This window comes from Phoxinus phoxinus (genome assembly GCF_949152265.1).
Source record: "Phoxinus phoxinus genome assembly, chromosome: 7".
Taxonomy (NCBI): Eukaryota; Metazoa; Chordata; class Actinopteri; order Cypriniformes; family Leuciscidae; genus Phoxinus; species Phoxinus phoxinus.
In genome coordinates this window covers 24,897,837-24,925,457 of record NC_136882.1, presented here as the reverse complement: position 1 = coordinate 24,925,457, position 27,621 = coordinate 24,897,837, and the positions used below count along the sequence as shown (strand labels likewise).

Sequence of the window (27,621 nt, the reverse complement as noted above, 5' to 3'; positions counted from 1 at the left end):
ACATCAATCCATAGTCAGGTGGGGTAGGAAGGTATCGGCACCCTTTTATATGACAAATGGGGTTCGGCAAGGTGGAATATTATCTCCTCTTCTTTTTAATTTGCATATGGATGATCTTTCTATTGAGTTAAATAAATGTAAGACCAGATGTTTAATGGGTGATAGTCTTATTACGTAAACATCTGATGTTGATGATCTAGTTATTCTTTCCCTTATAGTGCTGGACTACAACAGTTGTATGTTATTCTTTTCTTACTGTTTCTTTTACTTTGTGATATGGACCTGAGGGTCTGGAATAAAGAATTAATAATAGATAGATAGATAGATAGATAGATAGATAGATAGATAGATAGATAGATAGATAGATAGATAGATAGATAGATAGATAGATAGATAGATAGATAGATAGATAGATAGATAGATAGATAGATAGATAGATAGATAGGATAGATAGGATAGATAGATAGATAGGATAGATGAAAGTACAAATTATATGATAGTGGGATATTCATACAATTAGAAATGCAGTTTTATTTTAGACTGACTGCTCACCTACTTTTTACAGGTTAAATGTCCTAGTGAAAAGTAGGTTGTATTGGCATATCCAAGGTCGTCATGTGTGAAGGTGTGAAAGATAGTGTATGAGTCAAGGCACATATTATTTCAACAAAATAATCCCAGACTCCCACAGTAACCCCTCATCACCATGGGAACTGCTGTCTGAGAACAGGGCACCCTCGATTGACATGTTCTCCCTCAGATCCAGGCTGTTTTGCTTCTTGATATGCATGATATGATCCTGGTTTCACCAAAGTTTAAACCATGCATCTCATCAGTAGGAAGCAGCATTTTTTTTTTGGCTGAGCCACTCAAGATTAACCACAGCTGTTAAAATAACTTCAAAATAAAATTTGTTGAATAACATCATTATTATGGATTTTGCAAAAGCAGAAAAATGCTTTAAAGACAAATTTTTGTTTGGTTATGGTTTGGTTTGCATAAAACAGAGCCAAACGAATGCACTGCCATCTTTTAACTGGGAAAGGGATTGCATGCAGGTATGTTCATTCATCAGGATGTTTTACTGTGTATTTCCGTAACCTTAACCTAAAATAACACTTTATTTTGACTTTTATAAACTTATTTTTTTGATGACTGTGGTGGCTCATAACAACTTACTAACTTTACATAATGAAACGCTACTTTTAGATTGGTCAGCACATACATGTATGTAGGAATGTACTTCAAATCTTAATTCTTTCCCCGCATTGACTACATTTTCAGAATTTTAAGATTGCCTACGAAAATGTAAAATAACACGATAATCACACATTAAACTGCAAAAAGCATATCAAAACTGCCTAACGTGGTCAGTGACCAATAACACTGTCAGTCAAACAGTTAGGCAAGCATACTTTGTCAGTTCAATTGTTTATTCAACAACTGTTCCAAACCAATTTGGCAAAAAAACAAAAACAAACATAACTTTATAAAACTATAACAAAACCAGGTGAGTGTGTGCATTTTTCCATTATGTAAATTTCTAATGTATCAGCCCAAGGATTGAGTTTGCGCGATGTTAGAGAAGGTGGTGGCAATGCACCAAAAAGCTGGTTGTAGGGCCCTATGAAATACGTTTCCAAAATATTTTTTTCCCGTTTTTATTTATTTAAATTTTTTAAATAAATTACATTTTAATGGTTTAATTAAATAGTAATTGCAAAACCTTCTTCAAAGGTTAAACCAACCTTTTAGTTTAACGAATTGCCGTGTAGACCTTTGGGTCTCTCTGTGTTTTTATGATATGACGATAGTTTCTCAAATCAAGCTAAAATGCTGCTGAAGTGACTCTCAGAGCGGCTGTGTATGAAGTTCATGCATAAATGTCCTCATGTAGGCTGAAAAGTGAAAACATCGCGAGCGTCATGCGTACTTCATTGTGTGAGTGTGTGGTAGGCCTATAGGCTAAATGAAACCGCGCGTCTGCTCCATTCATTCGTGACACGCAGAACATGCATGATTCCTATTTAAATAGTCACTGACCTAATTTTCATCCAAGATCTGATAAATCCCGTGTTATACAGTAAATTCTGTTTTTATGCCTGGATTCCGAGATTTCGTCCATGTTTTCCGCATCGCAGGAATGAAATCATATGGCCCTATGGTTGACAACCGCTGAAAAACACGAAGAAGAAAAAGTCACTGTAACTTACTGATCCAGTGATACTTTGCAGTTATATTTCTGATTTGAGCTTGAGCTTCAGAAATTTGGAAAAATGTATAGTGTGGACACTACTGCACTACTTGATCAAAAAATATCTTCACTACTGAAAAGCTATTTGATTCAGAAAACAGCGCTACTGAGAAATGTAGTTAACTAGCGTCACTACTTGTAGCGACGCTACTTCCCAACACTGTATACATGTTTCACATAGTCCACAGCTTAGGATTTGCACTGTTGGCACCAATGAAATTTTCATTTGGCATTGACACGAGTGACCAGGATTGGCTATAGTAGCCCGACCATGAATACTGACCCTGTGGAGCTCCGCGCACCAACAATTTGTCCTCATTTAAACTCTATGTCTCCCATTATGTTGTGAGTATTGCAATATTTTATGTGCAGCTGTGCTTGCTCTACTAATTCAACCTTCACACTCTGCTCTTACTGATGGAATGTAAAATCAATGAAGATTGTCCACCAGGCTGCGCGTGTATAGAAGTGAAACCTCCAACACTATTGACCAGCTTTCAATTTCAAAGGCTGATTGTGAATCGAGACAAGCCACTCAAAAGTGAAAAAAATAATAATAGCAATTTTGTCAGAAACCAAATATTCAATCAAGTTTCCTACGTACCAGACAGAAGAGATGCTCTTCCTGTCCAGTGTTCAGAATGAAAAACACATCATTGGCAATAAGTAAACAAGCTGCATTTTTCATCACTGTTACTCTACAGGACATCCATCTATGAGTGCAAGCCTCCGCGGGTGCTCCTGAATCTCTGGGATCAGGGTCATGCTTCAGTGCCTCCCCAAATATCTTAAGACATTTTAACATCCATTTACATGATGTTAGCTTTTGTTCACATCATTTCTTGTGGTTTACTGCCATGCATGCTAAATTAGGAAAACAAAGTACTGTTGCATTCTTGTTTGGATAGTCCACATAATATGAAGGCTTTACACATTTTATTTACTCTCTTTAGGTATGTTTTTGTAAAATGGTGAACAGAAGCATATTTGTCAAAAAATACATTTCTTGACTGTGACATTATAATATTATAAAAATATATAATATAACCACTAGATTTACCATGTTTTCACTTACAGTAAAATGTTTGCTAGCAGTTCTTTCTTTGAAATACGTTTTCCCCCTGTGTTTCATTTCAGGTGTTCCTGCTCTTTTTGTTGCTGCATGGGCAGTTGTCAGGGCAACGGTGGCGGATGCAAGGTGATTTCATGTGTTCTTTCTCATAGACTTGACCTCTTGTCCTAATCGCCTTTGTAGAAATGATGGCAGACGTCATCTAGGGCCTTCGTATGGCACTGTTCATGAAAAATATTGTGGGTAAAAAACATAAAAGGCTTGGTGAGAGAGCAAAAAAAATAAAATCTAAATTTTATAGCTTTTTGATATCTATAGATCCAAGATATCTAGATTCAAAAAGTTTAATGCCAGGGGAAAAAATATAGTATTCATCTTTCCCTTTGTTTTTTTTTTGCTTTTGTTTTTCTTTTTTAATTAAGCAAATAAAAAGCTAGTCTAATAAAATTGAACCAGCTAAATAAAAGAAGTGCATTAAAATGGTCATTGTATTGTTTAATTTTAAATGATCAACAACGTAATGAATATATCATAAATATTCAACCCTCACTAGTTCACTAGTATTCAAAATATTCAACCCTCACTAGGTCTTCATTGATAGCTCATTGATGACGTGACAACACAGGGCACATTTTCTAGTTATAGTGAACTAATTTGATCAGTTAGTACTTCTCTTCATCTGTAAATGTTTGTGTTTTTATGTTAAATAGCCACTTCTATGTTCGAGCTAGTTATCACCAGATCATCAAAATGAAGTAGTGTTTTCATGTCAGATTGATGTAAGACTATGCCATTAAGGGCATTAGAGGCATGATCTTTTCCCTGTTTTATTTTCAAACACTTGCTGAATGCCATTGTCTCACTACCACCGAGAGCACAATTTGTATTCTTGCAGCTTACATGCTGTTAGTCATGGTACAAAAGCAAATGTCTTCAAGCAACAACTTGCTGCTTCTCTGGGGAGAACATTCTTTAAACATAAGGCTTTGTTTTAGCTGTGGTGTTTCTTTTTTTACTTGTGTTGTTAAGTTGGCCTAGTTTAGCTTATCACAGATTGTATCTTTATCTTTATTGTATCTCAAAAAAAAAGAAAAGAAAAAAGTCACGCTGCATGTTATGTTTAGAGAGGGTCATATGGTATAATATTAAATCAATATTTAAAATTCTTAGAAAATTTCACAAATTCTGAAATTTATATTTTGCAATACGGTTTTGGAATGATATTAACATTAGACATGAGCTTTATTATTATTATTATTATATTTTCCTAACTGTTTGGACGGCACACAGGAGAAGATCTGACAAAGAACGAGGCAAACAAAATAACTTTAATGCATTAGCAGGGAGCTGATTGTGAGCACTGCGAGAGACTACCGCTTCGCACGCGCCGCTCCTGCCTGTCAGTGTTCAGCTTCGCGTTCCCCGTGGTTCTGGCACCACTGCTGAGGCAGCACGGAGGTGGAGATTGTGGGGTTTACAGATGGATCTCGCGGAGTGGTTAGAGACGGGCTCTCGTCACCCGAGGAATCCAGCACTCTCTCGCTGGGATCGGAAGCCCTTGCTGTGGCTTCTTCCGCCTGGGGAGAGAGCCCGGTGCTTCAGCTGTCTAGCTCTGAGGAGGTGGATGTGCTGAGGATTGAGGCAGGGAATATTAAAGACTCGTCACTTCTGTCCCCTGCAAATGAGGAGCTGATGGAGGTGATAACTCTTGCCATGTTAACGTTAAAACAAAAGAAGCAAAGCTCTCGTCTGAAAAGAAAACTGGACGAGCCCTTTCTTTCCCCAAAATCATTACCCACTTCCCGGGGCCTTCCATTTTTTTCCTGACCTCCATAAAGAAGTTTGTGGAATAAACCACACTCTTCCATATTTTCAGCGCCCATATCCAAGTATATTCTGATATGAGGGGGTTGAAAGAGTATGTAGTACGACATCGTCCCTGAAGGCCACCCACGAAGCCACTCAGAAGATCATTAGCTTTGGTGGGTAAAGTGAATACGGCAGCAGGTCAGGCCGGTGCGTGTCTGCACACAATGTCTATTCTGCAGGCATACCAGACCGACCCACTGAGAGACCTCGATGAAGGCGAGGGGGTGGGGCCTGGTGGTATTTGAGATTTCCGTCGGGCCACAGATTTGTCTCTCCAGGCCACTATGAAGATGGCCAGAGGAATCGTCCGGTCTATGGTAGCCCTGGTGGTCATGGAGAGTTATCTCTGGCTAAGTCTTTCTAATATCAAAGAAAAAGACAAAGCTTTTCTGCTTGATGCTCCGCTCTTGCCTCCTGGCCTCTTTGGCGACGCTAGGTCGTCGAGAGGTGTCACGAGGCCAAGAAACAGACGGCAGCATTCAAGTGATACCTTCACCGGACACTGTGATCCTCACCGGACACAGTATCGGGTTCTTTCGGTCTAGCTTTAGCACCTTGCACTTTCACAAAATGCGTGGAATTGGCTCTGGCTCCGTTGAGATTCCAGGGCATCCGCATGTTGAATTATATAGACTATAGAGGATTTGCTTATACTAGCTCAATCGGAGCATATGGTGGTTCAGTACCGAGATGTCATTCTCGCCCACATGCAAAAGTTGGCCTTAAGGCTGAATGCCAAGAAGCGTGTGCTTTCTCTGGATGCTTATGTCCACAGAGCTGCCCTGTGGAGGAAAACTGATCAGTTTTTTGTCTGCTTTGGATCGCCTGAGAAAGGACTTCCTGTGTCCAAGCAGACAGTAAGCAAGTGGATAGTCGAGGCTATTTCTCTTGCTTATGAGGTCTCTGGCCAGCATGGCGGCCTCCAATGCCTTACTTTTGGGAGTTTCCCTTCAAGATGTTTGCAATGCGGTGGGCTGGTCATCTCCGCTCACATTCTTTAGGTTCTATAACCTGGATCTGGGCTCTGCCCCAGATTCACAAGTTCTTATGTACCGGTATTAGTTGTGCTCGTAATATTCATACAGACATGCACTTGTAAGCATGATGGTTTAGGTATTTCCATTTCCAACGTGTAATTGACACAACACGAATTCCCTCGAAAGGGAACATCTCGGGTTACCATGTGATCGACTTGCTTTGGCTATTTGAAGCTAATTCCGGGCATTCCGGATGCACTTTTATGTTTCCTGGTCATGACGTCACCTGCCTGTGATGTACCGTTTCGCCATTGGACTTATTTCACACACGTGCTTCAGACGCAGTCACGCAGAAGCGTTCCCAAAGCGTCATCTCGTTCCCTTCTCAGGGAGCAAGGGTTACAGTCGTAACCTGAGACATTCTGAAGTAGCAGCAAAGTGTTTGTTTTTTCTCTCTCATCACTGAGCAAGAAGCACTCCATTTACTGTTCCAGTCTGTGTGTTTCTTAGCTTCTTTTGGAACTATTTTCAGTAGAAATAAAGTAATTTCTTCATGGAACACTGTTTCACTAATCAAATGTATTAGTAGACTGGAACTATCTGTTGAATAATCTATAATTGAATCTAAACTATGAAAATATTCCAAATTATTGCTCTTTTTGTCATATGCACTTTATAAAACTTTATAAATAAACACATGTTTGAAAAACAATTACTAGTATTTTTAGTAATCTAATCTAAACTAAATACAGTGAATAATAATGATTGTTTTTTAATATGTTGAATGGTTTTTGAGACTGACAATACTGTATGATGAATTAGAATTTCCCAACTTTTTATTTATTTATTTGAATTAACTTCCTTATTAAAGATAAAAATAGCTTCTACTTTATGACTCACTGATCTTTTATTCCACCTGAGTAAAATACAAATGAAATGCTCATTTTGGCAAGCCAAGAAGTGAGAGCTCTGTAAAGTACCTTGACATTTCTCAGTTCTGAGTGATAATGGCTTTTTGCTGAACCATAAGATGCTCCACTCTGAAAAGCAAATGTGAAGAAGATTACATGTAGTCTCAAGTCTTGATCTGCATTCATGTAGCTTAACTGGTTGCGCTAACAAAGCTGAGGTCATCGGGGAATACACATTCTGATAAAATGTGTACCTTGAGCATCACAACACACTGGCTGCCAATTTAGTAAATGCAAATGTTGTCTGGGTGTTTGATATTCGACTGATATTCGGCATATATATCCCTCTCAATATTTATGTTTGCTTTCTTTGTCAGAGGAACCATCATTTTGACCTATAGCAGCAACATTGGCAAGTAGATTAAACTTGTTTAATGCAAGAAGTCAAATTCAGTACAAATTTGTTTCGTTATTTATATGAATACACAATATTTATATAAACAATACTAATTAATAAGCAGTTATTTATATGCGTGTTTTATCAGTAAAACATTTTAAAGAAGGTAAAATGCAAGATAATTGCTTTTTTGAATTGATGCATTAAAACAGTGAGTAATAACTGATTCTCAGAAATAAATAAAGAAACGCTACACTGTGTAATTTTTAAGTTGATTCTTAGCAAAAAACACTTTGTTCTTTCAAAATTATATGTGCTCATTAATGTATAATTACTTCTACCAACTAACCAAGTATTCTCGTAAGCGTAGAATCTGCCATTTATAATACCGGTACATACGAGCGAGTCACTCGAATGGCGGCAGCCATATTGCGCCTCCATCTTGAAAATACATTTGCCAAAGAGGGACATACCTGGAAATTCAAGCTTCGCCTTTCACGCTTTTACACTCAGTGGCACCGTGACAAATGCGTGGGGGATATTACTCGCGACTGCCGGCAGATTTGATATAATACGGCCACCGTAGGAGTTAAAATGTCCTCGGAATGGGAGGGGCTAGAAAGTAATATTCAGTTGGTAGTCATATACAATTTCACCACTAAAATTGAATACACTGATGAGCCAACTGACCAGTGAAGTGAATATCAGGTGAAGTGAATATCACTGATCATTTCCTACCAAGGCCATATAAGGTCTAGGTAGATTAAATGCTTAGCAAACAATCAGTTATTGTAATGGGCAGGAATAAAGATCTGAGCGACTATGACAAGGGCCAAATTGCTGGGTCAGGTGACTGGGTCGGAGTGTCTCTGAAAAGGCAAGGCTTGTGGGTTTCTCCCGGTCAGCAGTGTTGAGAATTTACCAGCAGTGATCCGAGGATGGGATTATTTTATTATTGTTGTTTATGGGTAGCATTGCTCATTTGTTTGCCTTGTACACAAATATGGTTCACCAGTGTTTCCCTGTTGATATCTTTCTGCATCAAAGTCTTTTATTTACTATTGTTATATACAAAGCAGTGACTCAGTCTCATTGTAATTAGTCCTTGTTACTCCTTTCTTTGTTCTTTTACATGAAAGTAGAGTGGACTATCACATGATACTCTGCCGGCAGTACCCATATATAGTAACTGTATATGGCACTAAATGTAATTTAAATGAGGATAATAAAAATCAATTCAAGTCATAATGAATATAATTATTAACAAATGTTCATTATGACTCTTTAGTTTTGCTCCAGACTGGCCATGCATTCAGCATCCCTCTGAGTACTTACTGTATATACTATTTATGGACAAAATCCTCTGCACGGTAGATTATCCATTCAGCTGCACATCATAGTGAGCATCATAGTCAATTGGATTATGAATGGCGTAACAAATTGGCGGTAAACAAATGGAAATGAGTTTTATAAAGCGCCTGAGCTTGCTCAAAGTGAAGGAGGGGGTCAGTGACTTCAAGAAGAGCTAGAGAGACTAAACTATGTCCTTCTGATCTATACAGTATGTACTGTGAAGTACAGTATATCATTACTGTGGTAGCACTGCCTCTGGGACTGGAAATTTATCTGCTTTTCTCCCACTCGATCTGTGCCTTTTAAAATACCCATCGCGCATCATAATCCATGTGTGCCAGTTCATTTATCATTCGATCTGTCTTTATCTGCTCAGATGCTGGGAGCTGAGCGCAGGAAACATCAAATGGATCTACCAGGTCCCCATTCTGACAGCCATTGGGGTGAGTAAAAGCGATGTGAAAAACTGTCAGTCCCTTAATAAACACGGCGTGAGAACGAAGCGGCAGCCTGAGAAACAGTTCAAAGACTGAGGCAATTTTCTCTGAGGAGGGAGAAATTGTCTAACTTCAGCCTAACTTTTCTCTTTTCTGTTATTCAACACTGCAAGATGAAAAGAACTTTGCCAAAGAAGGCAAATGTCAGAAGAACTGGCAAGAACATTACCATAATTACAATGTGAGTGTGCGTGTGTTTCTTCCAGTTTTGTCAATTACTGGATGCAGGCGATAACATGATTCAGAAATGGGCACAGTCAGAGAGACTGAAGTGTCTCAGCAGGGGTCCCGTACGTTAACCTAAGTTCTCCATTCTAGTTCATTCTGTTCATTTAAAAATTATATATTTTTTATATAAAACTGGGGATTTATTCAGCACTGTTAAATTTAAGTGATGGTTTACAGCTACTGGTTTAACTTCTCAAGCAGTCAACTGCCAAGTTCATATTAGCCAAGCATACAAGTGATGTGCAGTGGCCCCGAAAAGTATTCGAACACTTAAAAATCACACTTAAAAAGTAATGCTGTTGCGTCATTTAAAAAATAAAATAAAACCAAGTGGCGACTCAAGACCTTTTCTCAGAAATTACTGTCTAGCTGTTAATTTGATTTTGGTTGGTGTTTAAAACCAGGGTACCGGTACACTTTTGTTCAATGTACTTTTTTTCACTTTTTTACTATAAGTAACTTTGCAACATGTCAACCAACTCTAGTTTGTTTAATATCTACTAACACTTAATTTTGATTGTACCCTACCAGACATTCTGTTGACTATAAGTAGCTTTGCAAGTACATGTCAACTTATTCTACTTACCCCAACCCTAACCATCATTCTAACAATAGGTATTAATGAAAATACTTATTTCCATATTATTACATAATTATTATGTAAGTGGTTAAATGTTAATGAAAGTAGTGTTAAAAACGTTAATTTATCCTGCATTAGATATTGAATAGTTTCACATTAATTATGACACTTTATATAATTTAGTTCTCTGGGAGGCATGCAAAAACAGTAGTTACTGAATAGCTAATGGTGAACTACCATATCAACTGAGTGAATGTGTTAGGTAACTTGATTTTACTCACTTTATTTTACAGTCCTGTTCCCCCGATGGCTGCCATGTACATACTATTTACTTATTTTAGTTATTACAAAAACTGGGTAATAACTACATTCTAGCCCTGAACCTAACCTGAACCCATTTAGTTACCTTATATAAACCAGTACTTTCTTAGGTAAACACACTGTAAATACACGTACTGTAAGTGCACATAATGTAAAATAAAGTGAAACCCTACCTGCTAATTCGTTTATCAGAGTTTCTTGTTTCTTATAGTTTTTGTTAATAGATTGTTAATATTGCATTACTATTACAATATTGCAATATTATTACTTATTTGTTCCTATGTAGTTATTAATTAATGAAGGAACAGTATTCTAAAATGTTACCGAGGACAGGAGTAATGGCTGATGAAAATTCAGCTTTGCCATCAAAATACATTTTAAAATATATTAAAATATAAAGGTCATTTTAAACTGCTAAATTTCACAATACTTAGTGTATTTCTGATCAAATAAATGCAGGCTTGTTAAGCATGAGAGCCTTCTTTCAAAAACTTAAAACAATCTTTGTAACTCCTTTGTAACTAGTGTAAATGCATATATATATATATATATATATATATATATATATATATATATATATATATTGTGATTCAATATATTGCAGCTGCTTCTCAGTCAAGGCCATTGAAATTGAACACCCATTTTCCACTCTAAAATCCAGTTCTAGCTAACTTTGAAAAGTGACGTACTGATTCAGATTTCTTTGGCACAGATTTGTCTTTCACCAGTCCGCGTGGTTCAGCAGGTTGGTGATTGGTCACATGACACCATGGTTTCTATAAGGCCCCAGCCTTCACAGCTGGCATTGATTGCATGCTGCTAGTGTAGCTGCTCTCTGGGCAATCTACTTCCACCCAGGTGGCAGAGAGGGTCACTGCTGATGTATTCCTGAGTGCCCTGCCATAAACTGACTCGAGAGCTGTGAGAGTGATGGATCCACAGATGCTAACGCATCTCACTGAAGTGACTGAATTGACTCGGCCAGGCGAGTGAGTCATGAGAAAGAACTCGATAGTTTCCCCAAAGCGACGCAAGTCAAAACATCTAACCAAATGTGATGGTATACTCTCTAATTCTAACAACTTTCCACAGGTTTGTTCAACCATAGACATATATTCTGTCATAATTGAACTTTCTTTTTGTAGAACAAAATATGTTGCATCTTCTGTGCAATGAAATTGAATGGTGTTAGATTAAGCTCCACAAATGTGGAAATAGAAGTATGTAAAATAGACTTGTGCACTATATTCCAAGTCTTTTAACATCACTCAATAGTTTTGTGATTGTTGAAAACCAACATTTGTGGATGAAATGGATGAAATCACTGTTAGTTTATAGGGAAAGTTCACTCAAAAATGAGAATTAGCACACCCTCATGTTGTACAAAACCATTATGACTTTATTCTGTATGAAAATACAGAAATATTGAGAAAAAAATCATTTTTTTGGTCCATACGGTGGAAGTCAATGATGGCCAAAACGGTTTTGTGACCAAAGATATTTTCTGTTATGCTCAACAGAAGCAAGAAAGTCATAGGTATGGAACAACATGAGGGTGTGAAAAGGATAACAAAAATCTCTCTTCACTATTTTCTGTATTCTCTGTAAAAATAGAAAAAGTTTTAAATTTTTTACTCAAATCTATTGCAACAAAAGAGAAAAAGCTTTCAATCACTGGGTACTTTCCTTTGACTCAGCTTGAGGTGCCAGCAGCTTTCAATTATGTTCTGGCCACATCCGCTCACCTAGATGATGCCATCATGACCCCTGTGAGCAGGACACATGCTCTGACTCCAGATGACTCTCGACAGGACCAGACTACAGTATCAACAAATCTTTTTCTTGGGTTACAAACTTTCTGAAGGACTTTGATTGTACTGATGCCAAGTGACAATATTTGTAACAATATCAAAAAGCGAAGCCAGGACTATTGATGGGTATGGCCGGCATCTGCAGCGTCTATTTACATTTAGTGCAAATAATAAGCCTTGTTGGCAACGATAATACAGGCTTTACACTTTGTATGAATAGCATCTGTCAATTAGTTTAAATAATAGTTTTTTTTTCTTTACTATTTTTTACTTGGAGCAAATAGTACCACTATTTACTTCTTTTACACTTACTGTAAACAGCTATTGTAATATTAAACTGTACTACTTGCAATAATTGCAATTGTGGAGCCGGTGGATAGATATCGAACACATTGTCAGGATTCCACCATCTACACCATCCTCATCATCACTCCCTCCTCCCACTCGCTCGTTATCCCCAGAGTATTAATTATCTTCACCTGCATCTCTTCATCCTCATCACCGTCACCTGCTATCCCTCATCACTGCTCTCCTTTATATATCCGCTTTCACCCTTCAGTCTTCGTCTGGTCTCGTCATTCTTGGCATACAGACTCATCGCTACACTCACCTGAGACTCCGCGAACCGTCAGTCTTCCCTCGAAGATTAGCCTGCTTTCCTCAGTCTTCAGTCATCCTTCTGTGATCCGTTACCAAACTTCTGTGGACAGAGATTCTTCAGTTAAGTCACCTTGGTTCCTTAACTTCCTGTTCGCTCATATGCTCCATCTGGTTCCGTGCATTCTGTCAATAAACGATCACACTTACCACATTGTCTGCCTCCTGTATCGTCTGTGACAGAAGACCAGACCAAAAGATGCAGAATCCTACGGAGCCTGTGGGGAATCCGTCTCAAGACCCGTTTGCTGAACTAGTTCAAGCTGTACGCCAGTCAATCCTTTCATCTTCACCGGATAACCCACCCACCTTCCCCGAAGCAATCCTTCACGCTGCGCGCCAACACCAACTTCCGCAAACACCCGCTGCTGCGTCAGCTGCCTCTGCGAGTCCCATGGCCCGACCAGCGCCATTTAGTGGTGAGGCGGAGGACTGCAGTGGTTTTCTGCTTCAGGTTTCATTATATTTCCAAATGCAAGCACATCAGTTTACCGATGATTCTGCCCGTGTGGCCTTTATTATCTCTCTACTGTCTGGCAGAGCCCTCCAATGGGCACAATCTCTCTGGAATTCAAATTCTCAAGTGATAAAGTCTCTGTCAGCTTTCATTTCTCATTTTAAGGAAGTCTTTGGCCAGGCGGTTTCTGATCTCTCAGTTCATGACCAGCTTTTCAATCTCCGTCAAGGAAGGTCTTCAGTTAGTACGTATGCTCTCCAGTTTCGCACCCTGGCGGCATCTAGTGGTTGGAACGAGACTGCCCTGATTACTGCTTTCCGCCACGGCCTGAATCCTAACATCCGTCAGCTGCTGGTAGTCTATGATGACTCCATGGGAGTTGAGAACCTCATCCAAAAAACCATTAGAGTTTCTCAACTCTTATCTGCCTGTGACAATCCATTCACCACTGTCAGTCCTCCGTCTGCGGCCCCCACGGCTTCTCCTTCAGCACCTGAACCCATGCAAGTGGATTCCACCCATCTCTCTCCTTCTGAGCGTCAACGTCGCATCCAGCGTCACCTTTGTCTGTACTGTGGGGGCGACAATCATCTCATCGGCTCCTGCCCTGTTCGACCTCCACACCCTGCGGTAAGCTCCATTCAGATCCCTCCTAAAGTTGAATCCTTAAACCGTACCACGGTTCATCTGTTAACCTCTGATTGATGTCTGTGTCTCAGCGCAAGCCCTCCTCGACTCTGGTTCAGCGGGGAACTTCATTTCAACCCAGCTCCTCCAAAAATTGAACGTCCGTAAGTACCGCACTCATCAAGAACTCAGAATCCAAACTATTCAAGGAAAGCCGCTAGGTCGAGGTCGAATTAGTCATGTTTCTCCAACATTAACGCTCCGCATTGGCTGCTTACACGCTGAGGACATCTCGTTCATGGTGCTGGAGGAGTCTACTGCTGAGCTCATCCTGGGACGCCCCTGGTTGGTCCAACATCAACCCACTATTGACTGGAAATCGGGGGAGGTTCTTCGTTGGGGAGAAAACTGTACTCATGCCTGTCTAGCTCCGGTCAAGAGGAACCCGAGAGCCCCTATTTCCCTTTCTTCGTCTCCAGTACAAAAACCCAAGTTCTCAGTCTGTTCGACTTCAGTTGAGAGTCCAGAGGTCCAGCATCAGGTAGAGATTCCTGCGGAATACAGGGCGTTCCAGGATGTGTTCAGCAGGCAGTTGGCGACTAAGTTACCACCTCATCGGCCATGGGACTGCGCGATCGACCTGCTACCTGAAGCCACTCTACATAAAGGCCGTATCTACCCTCTGTCCATCCCGGAGCAGAAGGCCATGGAGGAGTACGTGGAAGAAGCCCTTCAGCAGCAGTTCATCCGCCCATCTACTTCCCCTGCCGCTTCCAGCTTCTTCTTCGTGGCTAAGAAGGACGGAGGCTTGAGGCCGTGTATTGACTATCGCCATCTCAACTCCCAAACAGTCAAATTTAGTTATCCCCTTCCTCTGGTCCCAGCAGCTCTGGAACAACTACGAGGGGCCCGTATATTTTCCAAGTTGGATTTGCGCAGCGCATACAATTTGATCCGTATTCGTCGGGGTGACGAGTGGAAGACTGCATTCGTCACGCCCTCCGGCCATTATGAGTACATGGTAATGCCCTTTGGGTTATCCAACGCCCCTGCAGTCTTCCAAGGCTTTATGAACGAGGTGTTCAGAGAGTATCTCAATAGATTTGTTGTGGTTTACATAGACGATATCCTCATCTACTCATCGTCCCTTTCTGAACACAGACACCATGTCACTCTGGTCCTGAAGAAACTGAGAGCCCACCAGTTGTACTTGAAATTGGAGAAGTGTGAATTTCACACCACTTCGGTACAGTTCCTGGGCTATATCATCGATCAGCATGGAGTGCAAATGGACCAGAGGAAGGTGGATACCATCAGGAACTGGCCGCAGCCCTCTACAGTGAAAGAGCTTCAAAGATTCCTCGGATTTGCCAACTTTTACAGAAGATTCATCAACAATTACAGTATTATCAGTGCTCCTCTGACCTCCTCCTTGAAAAGCCAGCCCAAGTCTCTGTCCTTCTCCTCCGAAGCCATCCAAGCTTTCCAACAACTAAAGGATGCTTTCTTAACCGCTCCCATCCTCGTCCATCCGAATCCTGATCTGCCGTTTGTCGTCGAGGTGGAGGTTCTCGAAGGCTTGCAAGCTGATCCCATTACCAGGACTCCCTACCGCCTTGGAGACTGCTGAAGCCCTATTCCACCACGTCTTCAGAAATTTCGGAATTCCCGAAGATTTAGTGTCTGATAGAGGTCCGCAATTTATATCTCGGGTTTGGCAAGCCTTCTTCCGACTACTTGGGGTTACTGTTAGTCTTTCCTCGGGATATCACCCTCAGACAAACGGCCAGACTGAGCGGAAGATCCAGGAGATAGGACGATACCTCAGATCGTATTGCCACCAGTACCAGGACAGCTGGAGCCGTTACCTCCCTTGGGCCGAATACGCTCAGAATTCTCTCAGGCAATCCACCACCGGGCTCACCCCATTCCAGTGTATCCTGGGATTTCAACCTCCTCTCTTCCCTTGGTCGGGTGAGCCCTCGGAGGTTCCAGCTGTCGACTATTGGTTCCATCAGAGCGAGAGGGTATGGGACTCAGCTCACGTGCACCTCCAACAGGCAGTGCGAAGGCACAAGACCCAAGCCGATCGTCGCCGGACAGACCCTCCCCAGTATCAACCTGGTCAGAAAGTGTGGCTCTCAACCCGTAACATCCGTCTTCGCCTGCCCTGCCGTAAGCTGAGTCCTCGATATATCGGACCATTCACCGTGCAGAGGCAGCTGAATGACGTCACTTACAGGATCAACCTTCCACCTCATTACAAGATTGCACCTTCATTTCACGTCTCCTTGTTAAAACCCTTCTCTGATCCTGTCACTTCTCCTCCCTCAGATCCAGGACCCAGTGACGTACCTCCTCCTCCCGTTCCAGTAGAAGACGAACCTATCTACCGTGTCCGCACCATTATGGATTCACGGCGACGAGGTCCCCGGCTGGAGTATCTAGTAGACTGGGAGGATTATGGCCCCGAGGAGCGTTCTTGGGTCCCCCGCGAAGACATCCTGGACCCAGCTCTCCTCACCCAGTTTCATGCAGACCACCCTGATCGTCCAGCTCCCAGGGGTCGTGGTAGACCTCGCCGCCGGCAACACCCCTCTTCTCAAGCGTCAAGAGCCGCCTCGGGAGGGGGGGGTACTGTCAGGATTCCACCATCTACACCATCCTCATCATCACTCCCTCCTCACACTCGCTCGTTATCCCCAGAGTATTAATTATCTTCACCTGCATCTCTTCATCCTCATCACCGTCACCTGCTATCCCTCATCACTGCTCTCCTTTATATATCCGCTTTCACCCTTCAGTCTTCGTCTGGTCTCGTCATTCTTGGCATACAGACTCATCGCTACACTCACCTGAGACTCCGCGAACCGTCAGTCTTCCCTCGAAGATTAGCCTGCTTTCCTCAGTCTTCAGTCATCCTTCTGTGATCCGTTACCAAACTTCTGTGGACAGAGATTCTTCAGTTAAGTCACCTTGGTTCCTTAACTTCCTGTTCGCTCATATGCTCCATCTGGTTCCGTGCATTCTGTCAATAAACGATCACACTTACCACATTGTCTGCCTCCTGTATCGTCTGTGACACACATTACATGTAGCCGACAATTTTGTTTTATTCCTCATCGTACAAAAAAAATTAATAAATAAAGTATTGTGCTGCAGAACCTTTGAAGTCGTTTAGGTCATCTCTACTATTCCAATTTGTGGTTGTAGGCCTCAAGTTGACATTTTATATATTTTTTTATTTTGATATCCATATGGTTTTGTAACGTATTTGTAAATGTAATTTAAGTTAATTAAATATATATTTTATTTTAATGTATTATATAGGGGATTATACATGCAGTTTTTATGGTATCACGGAATCAAACATTTGAGGGATGTGTTTATGTGTGGATCTTATCTGTGCAAATATGTAAATAGACTCGTTTGCATTGGTTGAAGTTGTAAATAATCTCCATACTGATGAGAAATTTAATCGTGTAGGCCTATATCCAACTGTTCACTTATCTCTTTGTGCACATCAAGCAAATGTATTATTCCATCGGGATGATAAAGATGCCTCAGCACGATTTTATTTTATCCACAGCCTTAACTTGCTCCAGGCAGCCCAGCTGGACTCTTTACAAGTCTCACACACGAGGCGATACAAATTAGTGTTTGTGGTTTTAAAGAGATGATTCTAACTTTAAATTACATCAATTTTTCCCCTGAAATAAGACAGAAAATCACTGCTTTGCCCCATTTCATGCTGATCTACTCAGATATTGAGATGATGATATTTCACACTGTGTCATTCAGGTTCACACATTTACACACACTCAAAAATTAAGCATTGAATAATCTCCTCATTGCTGATTTTCAGTTTTAAAATACTGAGATAACAATATATTCTGATGCAACACACACACACATATATAATGTAACGCTATTAATATTATTCAATCCCATTGTGGCTGTTGTGGATGGCTGGATAACATATAATAGGAAAGTCAGATGTATAATGAGAGTAAAATCTGGCCAATGATGATTCATATGTTGCAAACTGTTAAAGCACATTTCCATTTTTTTTTCCATACTCCCACTGAACAGATGGTACATAGGGGGTAATATTCTGCAGAAGAGGTCAGTTAAATGTGTGATTGCCGTGATTGGGAATAACATTGTTTTCCTTTTGCATGTCAGAGAAGAGCTTTGTGTGGAGAATAATGTGTTTTTTGTCAAAAAGAGATATTTCTGCAAACAGTCATTTTTCTCTGTGTAAAGAATATTTGAACTTTATTTTGTGTATGTGTGCAGTTTTAATTTTTATAAGGTATTCAGAGAACAGACTGTTGAGCTTTACCTTGCACAAATCGTCTTTTGCCGCCCCTGCAGCTGAACATCAGTTATCTTACAGATTTGTTTTTCAAACAAAACATTTATTAGCAAGTTTTATTACCTCTGACATTTAAATCTACAATAAAGTGACTGACTTTTGTGGTTACTGAAATGTTGTTTTGAAATGCTATGTAATAGCATTAAATAATTGTGTGTTCTTTAGCCTTTTGGAGGCATTTGAGTGTTCATTAATCATGCAGTTTGCATCATAATTCATGTTGTTCAATAACACTGATTCTTGTATGTACTCATGTTCATTAATTATTCATGCTCAGCCTAGCAATCTTAGCTTTATCTGCTTTCAAAACACTTTTTTAGCTGATAAGTACAGGAAACAAAATAAATGAATATTGGCATAACTTTACACACCAATAATGCATCTATAACGGAGTCCTTTTTGTTTGTGAAATGCTGAATTACAGATACCATAACTTGAAATATATACCCTGAACCTTATTTTCTGCTCCCAGAATGCATTTGTTTTTGTTTTTTTGTTCATCCCACTCATTGTGATTAAGCAGACGGAAATTAGCATTTTTCAAATGACATCCCAGCTCATTTGGGAGAAGACAGCCATGCAAATCACTTGTACGGTCATCTGCTGGTGACCTCCTGCGACATGCTTTATTGTCCAGTTATCCATAATGCATCAAATCCTTAGTCCTCAGTCCTTATTACAGTTTTTCAGTTACACAAATTGGGTGGATTGTGTTAAGGTGGGAGAAGGGATTGAATTAGCTGTCACCTTTTACTTAGTTCATCCTCTCTGCACTCTCTTTTTCAGCTGAACTTCATCCTGTTCGTGAATATCGTGCGGGTGCTCGCAACCAAGATCCGCGAGACCAACGCAGGCAGATACGATACTCGGAAACAGTACAGGTTTGTGCGTTCAGTGTTGTACCAGCCTGAATAGTCGGTGCGATTACAGTGGCATCGTCTCTGGTATCAGATTGCTGAGAGTGGAAGCTGTCCCTGTAGCAACGTTTTATTTCCTTATGTAATTTAGGCAAAACCTTTCATCTCACAGCTTGGAGGCAGAATTGCCTGTGGCTATGAGATGCGATAACAAGCTTCCCTTCCAACGCCTACTCATTACGCGGTTTGATTCAGGTTGTGTTTTCCATCATTCCATCGGTTACTGCAATCAGTGTCGCATGTTTAGGCCGCTGGATGTTATAGATTTGATCTTTTTACATGTGGAAAGAAACATTTTTGGCTTCCATTTTTACCTGGCTTTGAATAAATGCTTTTAAACCCTTTCAATGCACATTCGGGCTTTGGCATGTCAACTTGTTATTCTGGATGTGCCCTAAACGATTCCAGTTTGTAGCAAAACAATGCCAATGGATGTCATTTTGCCACGCTAATAACAGTAATCAATTTGATCATTGCTGTATCCCGCTAATTAGTGGCATGCTGAGCCCCAGGTGTCAGCTTGCACAGCTGGTAGGGCAGACATGAAGAAACAGACAAGTCGTGTTTGCAAACAGTGCGTTATGCTAAGCCAAAGAGAGCCCTGGCTGATTCCTTGTCACAATTTGAAATAGAAATAAATCTTTAATGCGAATGACCTTGGCTTGTATGCTCGTATGTCACATCGTTTGACTCGTACGACGCTCCCTTGAACACTTTGGTTGATCAAACCTACCCGGGCTTCAATTAAAAGAGGATTTACACCTCATGGTCTTATAGCATTGCTCTTATCCAGTTATTTTTCATGATTATTTTCATGACTAATTTGCAAGACATTTTACCTGTCTTCCTGGGCAAGCAAGGCGTAGCCATTAAGATGTTGCGCTTGTCTTCGTTCAGATTAAAGCCACACGGAGGCGTGTAGGGTGGCGTTCATAAAAATAGGATTAAAGACAAACTTTTTGAATTTATAATATCACAACTACGTCTCACGCTGTACGTCATCAACCTACACAGATATCTCACAGAGATCAAAAAGTGTTAAGTGAAACTGCATTAATAGCGCGTAACAGGGCAGTTTAGCCAAAAACTATATATCTGTCAAAATGTACTCACCCTCGTGTCATTCCAAATCTGTATGACTTTCTTTCTTCTGTTGAACACAAATGGAGATGTTAAATTTTTTACTGTTTTCGCATGAAATTGAGTAGGGGACAGATGCTGCCAATCTCCACAAATGAAGACAAAAAAAAAAACACAATACAAGTCCATTGGGTCCTATAGTCCTAGTGATCTGAAGCTGTATAACTTTGCAGTGGCGGGATGATTTTCAGCAAATTATGTTTTCAGTATCAGTCGGTTCCTAACACACATCTACCATACTGTATAGTTTCAGAAGACTTAAAAATGTAGCACGCAAGTCATATGGACTATTTTATGGTGCTTTTATGTCTTGAGGAGTTTAATAACATCTGTCCCTGTTCGCAATATTGAAAATAGCAGCCTAAATATTCTACCTAAAGATGCAATCACATTAGCGAAACTTTGCAGTAAAGTAGATCCATTGTCAATAGTATAGTGATGCATTAAATGAATAGTTCTCTCAAAATTGTTTATTCTGTCATTAATTACTCACCCTCAAGACTTTCGTTCATCTTCGGAACACAAATTAAGATTTTTTTTTTTTTTTTTTAACTTTCTGCCCCTCCATTGACAGCTATGCAACTACCACGTTGATGCTTCAAAAAGTTTATAAAGTGATTGTAAAACTCTAATTCATATGAATTGAGCGGTTTAGTCCAAATTAGACTTGATTGCTTTATAAGATGAACAGATTTAATTAAGACTTTTTTTTCCGCAAGAAACAATGAGGTTCATTTTTGTGTTACGCAGCACGTTTGAGTTTCGGCAAGGACCAATGAGGTTTGGTATGAGGTATGTGAATAAAAGTCTAAATTAAATCTGTTCATCATATAAAGCCATCATATAAAGTTTGATATAAAGTGAAGTCCAAAATTTGGACTAAACCTCTCAATTAATAAAGATTAGTTTTGCGAACTTTTTGAAGCGTCAAAGTGGTAGTTGCGCAGCTGTCAATGGAGAGTACAGAAAGCTCTCAGATTTCATTAAAAATATCTTCATTTGTGTTCCGAAGATGAACGAAAGTCTTATGGGTTTGGAACGACACGAGGGTGAGAATTTTGACAGAATTATTTTTTTGGGGTGAACTAGAGTCACTTCCAAACCAAGCAGATTTATATTAGTAAATTAAGCAAATTTGTGTGTTCAAACTTCAATGGAAATCCAATGGGAATTAGCATGAGGATTTTTTTTGGATTTACCTAATGTGAAATTCCAGACCATGCAGATTGCTATTGCGATGAGAGTATTTAGCCCGCTGAATTTTGGAGTGCAAAGGTAAATGTGATTGCACCTTAATATCTGTTTTTGTGTTCCACGGAGAGAAGAAATTCATACAGGTTTGTAAGGTGTCATTAAATAACATATTTTTTTGGTGAACTTCCCTTTAACTGACAGAACATTTTCATTTCTATTTGTTCAGGAAGCTTGCCAAATCCACGCTTGTGTTGGTGTTGGTGTTTGGGGTGCACTACATTGTGTTTGTTGGAATGCCACACACCTTCGACGGTCTGGGCTGGGAGGTGCGGATGTATTGTGAGCTGTTCTTCAATTCTTTCCAGGTACTTGGAAACTATGCTTTGAATAGCTAATGTAATCAGTGATCTCTGCAAGTAAAGATTCATATGATTTTCTTTTGATAATCCAAAAATCATAAATTCAAATTTGTATTTTAGCATCATTTATATAAATGACGTGCATGTATTTTGCATGATTTCATATTGATTTGGAAAATAAGAAGGAAAAACAAGCCACTGATGACAATTTTTAAAACTGCTCTGGCAATGAAACTTTATATATTTTTTTGCATTAAATAATTTCTTGTACTGTGAAAATCTAATATATAACTATCATGGAGGAAGAAATATCTTTATAATAGAATGAAATATGAAACTAATGGTAATGTTCTCTTAAAAACTTTTTTAAATTTTTTACATAAAAGTAACAAGGACCCACAGATATTGATGAGAATTTTGCTGACACAAAGATGCTTGTTGCACAAACTGCAAGCAATAAAACATTCAAGTAATGCGTAAGTGTCACGATCCACACACAGATGAAACAGTTAGATCCAAGTGCAGTGTTTGTTGGGTAATCCGTACTCACAACTAGTCCAGGCAAGGGTCAAAAATCAAGTCAATCCAAAAACACAAGAACCCAACATGAACAGTGCAGATACAAATAACAAATAACAAACACTAGAACAGACAGGGTATATATATACACAAACACTAACAAGGTGACGGGAGACAGCTGTGTGCAATGAAACAATGAGTGACAGAACAGGATGATGGGAAATTTAGTTTTGTACACATGTAGGACACCGTGGGGGAAGAGGACCTCTAGTGGTTACCCAGGGACACACAACCAGACACTGTGACAGTAAAAAAAAATTAAGGAAATAAATTGACAGGTCAATCCAATTCACAGTACTCTTGTGCTTGACATCTCATGACACGCCGCATTGATTTTGTCTGAGATGTTCGGCTGTCTTAAATGACAGGTGCTGGTTAGGTTAAGAGTCTTTTATCTGTATCTGGATGACACGACTCTCCCCTTTCACACAGAGATTCCGGAAAATACACGGATAATGTGACCCGGGATTTGTCCCGGGATCGTTTGATTTTGGTTCATTCACACTGCCAGTGATTTTCCGGGATCTGTGAGTACGTTCATGCACATCCTGGTAAGATCCCATAAAGACACGTGACGTCAGGATGAGACGTGTAACGTACGCGTTAAAAACATGTACAGTAGGCTACACTAACGCATCGCGTGCCGTTCCACAAAGCTGACGAACGATCTCAGCTTTAGCACGGATAGTAAGGAGCTCCCTGGTCTCTGCTTCGTTCCAGTGCAGACATTTTTTTGTTCTTTCTTTGTTGATGACGAACACAAAACTTTCTAGAGTCGCGCGATAGCACGTGCGCCATCACTACGACATACCCCTTACGGCATTGATCCTGGCTTTTGTTCACACAGGGCGCGTTCCGGGACTGATCCCGGCAATGTTACTAGGTCCCTAGCCGGCATCAACGCGTTGTGTGAAAGGGGCTCGGCATGTGCTTCACACCAAGAACAGATCACTTCCATGTCCACCACTTACATATCTTCAGAAACACAGCCACACACATTCACAGAACTGAATTTCAATAGAACTGGGAAAATGCAAAAGCATTTAATGTATTTTTATATAAACTAAGCAGGTGGCCAGTGTCAACTGTAATTAATGAAATACCTAAGATATCATCTGAATGGCCACCAAACTTACAAATGAATGTCTTTATAGATGTGTTTTCATCAGTGTTTAAATAGTGGTCGTGAAGTAGAGAAGACTTACTAATCCATTAGCATTGCTCATATTTAAGGCCCGATCTGTGTGGTTATCGTTATAGTTGTGGCGTGGATTTTGCTAATATTTTAAATTTAGAATGATTTTTAGAAACTGTATCTTTAATATTATCGTTATAGTTTTCGTCCTTGGTGTGAACGGGACTTTAGGAAGGCAAAAAAAAATCGCCGCTCAGCATTAAACTGTGACACATAACTCTTCCTGCATCATAAATGATATCTCAAATCATACAGCTTGAGAGCTGTGCTGTGGCTGTATACAGTTAAATATTAAGTTTCTACCAAAAAATTATAATAATTTGTGACTTTTTAATTTTTTTTTACCTCAGCCAGCTGTTTGAGAAATTTGCTCTGTGTTGAGACAGCCTGCTGTTGCCCTTCTAATATCTGTTTTTGTTTTTAGGGCTTCTTTGTGTCTATCATCTACTGCTTCTGTAATGGAGAGGTGAGGAAATGCAAATCTGCTTTATAATCACAATAATTAGGGGAATATAGAGAGAATGTGCAATTGCATTCTGTACTATTCTGACAATTTGGCCAATTTTTTTTGCTACAATTTTTTTTGTAGCACCAAACATTTTTAGGACAATTGCAGACTTCAAGACTGAAAATGGTTGCCCAGTCACATTTAAAGAATCAGTATCTTGATTTGTGCTGGTGATTTTGTGCACATTACACAAATAATCGTTAACCAGGTGCCTGCGACTTACTGCAATGTGTCTGACAAGTGTACAGATGTTGAACTGGTCTTGACTCTCTGAGATCATCATAAATCCCAGGGTGCTTCTCAAAAAGAGTAGGAGTATAACCCTGGTATCCTGGCCAAATTTGCTCTTTGGCATCCATCCACCATAGCCTCCTACTCATGCCTTTTAAGCTGATTGGCTGCATCACTTGGCCTCCTCTCCACCAATAGCCGGTGTGTGGTGGGTGTTTTGGTGTGCTACGACTGCCATCGCTTCATCCGGGCAGATGCTACAAACTGGACATCCCACCACCCACTAAAGCGCTTTGAGGGCTATGTACATGTAACATATTGTTATTAATTTAAACATACTGCTGTTATAATTGTTAAGTGCTTTAGCACAACAAATGTTAGTTTTAAACAGTCAGAAAAAGCTGTGGGTGGAACAAGCATGGAGTTTTCAAGTGTTAACCATTCCCATGGTCAGGGTAAGCTATTGTTCTTTAATTTGTTTTGCTCTGTCTAGTTGTTGAATGCCAGAATTGTGGTGTGCAAATTTCATAATTGAAGAAGCATCTTCTTTTCAATTCCTGAGTGTGAATTTGAAATGAATTGGCCACACCCAGTGGAATGGCATGGAAGAGGAATTTACTGAACTATAATTCAAATCAATTTAATGCAGGTAATGCATTCTGGGAAATGAAGATTCTTTCACCCTGCTCAATGAATTTATTACATATGAAAGATGATAATAAATGTCATCCATCATTCTTTCTGTCTGTACGGTCAATTTGGGAATTTAACTGAAATATAAAAATTTGAAAAATTCAATTTGACAGTTTTTCTCAATCACTTTGGCACATTTTTCGAAACAGTCTTAATATTCTCTAAACTGTAAGTGCCATTGCAACAACTTTTTGCTGGAACATCAGAACGCTATTGCATGCAAAATGTAGTAACTCACCCAAAACGTTTAATACATGCTTTAAAACCTAGTTATTGTATCAGGAAATTGGCCAATGCCACCAAAATAAAAAGTGTCTTTGTCATTGTGTGATGTCATCTGGTCAAGCTGTTTAGATGTTCTTTTCACCATGGAAATATTTGTTATAACAAATTTCATGTTTTTTCATGCTTTCTGTTGACTAACTGCTTTTGTACTACACAAGAATGTCAGTTTTGTCTAGCTGAATACTCTTGTGTATCACACTGAGCTTTTTAGATACGGATTTTAACAGACGGTAAAAAATTTACTAGGAAAAGTCAATACTGTTGTAGTACACAAAAGAAAATGAACTTTTGTATTTATACAGTACATTTAATTTAGTAGAAATGTGTTACAGTGTATGTAAACGGAAAATTCACAATTCCTTGTTTATTTTTACACACACTTGTAGTCTTCCTCTAACATCACCTCACATTATTACTTCTCTTCCAATTGCTCTTCCATGGCAAGCAACTGTGAATTTTCAGTTAACATGAAACACATTTCTACAAAAATAACATAAATGGAGCTGTTTAGGATTGTGACATTCCTCTATGTTCAAAAATGGTATCGATTGTACTGGGCGAAACTCTATATATATGATTCCTATTTCATTACAATGGCAGACCATTTGCCATGTTAGATATTTATGGAATATTCATGCGCATGCATGTCTGACAGGATTTTGATCACTGAATGGATAATTTTGCATGGCTCACACGATGAAAGAATATTTAGAAGTTGTGAAGAGTTTAATCATTTCACTGAGAATCAACTCATCAACAAGCCATGTGTATTTAGTTATTGTGCAATTTGTAGACAATTGCCAAAAACATGACATTTGCATAAATCAATAAGAAACTCAAATCTGATGTGAACAAGAAACGAATTGTTTTGAGTACAAATAAATTCTCATTCGATAATTGAGCCAAAGCAACTGAGAAAAACTGTAAAACAGTAAGTCTTTTTAAAGTCACCACGCATTCCAGCATCAACTGTTCTTCATCATCTATCTCTGATCCTCAGGTCCAGACTGAGATCAAGAAGACATGGACGCGGTGGAACCTAGCGTTCGACTGGAAGGGCCCGGTGGTGTGCGGGAGCTACCGCTATGGCTCTGTCTTAACTGGCCTCAACAATAGCACCAGCAGTCAATCCCAGCTCGCCGCCGGAGGCCCAAGCACCCGTTCCACCACACTCTTCTCCAGCCGAGTCTACCGCAGCAGCGGGGGGCCAACTGTCAGCACACACGCCTCCTTGCCAGGCTATGTGCTCAATTCGGATGCTGACAGCTTGCCGCCATCTATACCTGAGGAGCCGGAGGACAGTGCAAAACAGGTCGATGACATCCTGCTGAAGGAATCCCTGCCCACGAGGCCCAGCAGTGGCCTGGAGGATGACGAGGAGACTCTGTAGATAATGGTGCAGTGAGAGGCAGCTAAATTGGGTGTAATAGCAGACATGGCATTTGTTAAAGAACAAAAATGACAGTTCATCATCTGCAGCGCACTCCGCTGTGAATGGCAACAGCACTTCTACAATGGACACTTCCTGCTCAATATGTGACACGGTTTTGTTTTTGACATAGATTGATATGTTCATGGCAAGACATCTCCACCCATCACGGCCCTGGAAATGCTGATGGTGGATACAATTTCTGGTTGCCTCATGCGATTCTGAAACTGCCAAATGGACAATGTGAATGTTGGAGTTTTTTGATTTTCTATTACTCTGCCAACAATTTATTTTTGAATACTGGTTTCATTTGCTAAGAACCATGATGTCATCAAATTATTTATTTAAATAAAAAGCATGAATTGTGTAGACTGTGGAGCAATGCTTGGGATAAATAATTGTATTAAGGTCTATGGTATGTTGGGGGTGGGGGGGACAAAATGTACTTATGTCTTCATCGTACTTCCTGTAATATTCCTTTCCAGAGGATACATTTTAATAAAATTGATTTCAAATGCAAAAGAAAATCTGACAGTATTGGATTTGTTTTTGAATGTTATGCAAAAGTTTATTTCACTTTATCAGAAGGTTCACTAGCAATGGACCAATCAGCTGTTAGCTTGAGCTACTTTAGCTGCGTTCGTGTTGTGTCATAATTATAGTAATTACGGGATGGCAACCCATGACGTTCTACTTTGTGTT

The 27,621-nt window shown here is 39.8% G+C and overlaps 1 protein-coding gene across 3 annotated transcripts in view; it reads left to right on the top strand.

The window, feature by feature from the left end:
- Nucleotides 1-27,437, top strand: part of pth2ra (parathyroid hormone 2 receptor a) — a 57,904-nt gene extending 30,467 nt beyond the window's left edge. For all 3 annotated transcript variants that reach the window (XM_079618318.1, XM_079618319.1, XM_079618317.1), the window contains 6 exons: nt 3,392-3,452; nt 9,210-9,276; nt 19,176-19,270; nt 21,867-22,005; nt 24,198-24,239; nt 26,491-27,437. In XM_079618318.1, the coding sequence (XP_079474444.1) occupies nt 3,392-3,452; nt 9,210-9,276; nt 19,176-19,270; nt 21,867-22,005; nt 24,198-24,239; nt 26,491-26,880 (794 nt within the window). In that variant the 3' untranslated portion in view covers nt 26,881-27,437. The remainder of the gene's footprint in view (nt 1-3,391; nt 3,453-9,209; nt 9,277-19,175; nt 19,271-21,866; nt 22,006-24,197; nt 24,240-26,490) is intronic.
- Nucleotides 27,438-27,621: the final 184 nt, after the last annotated feature.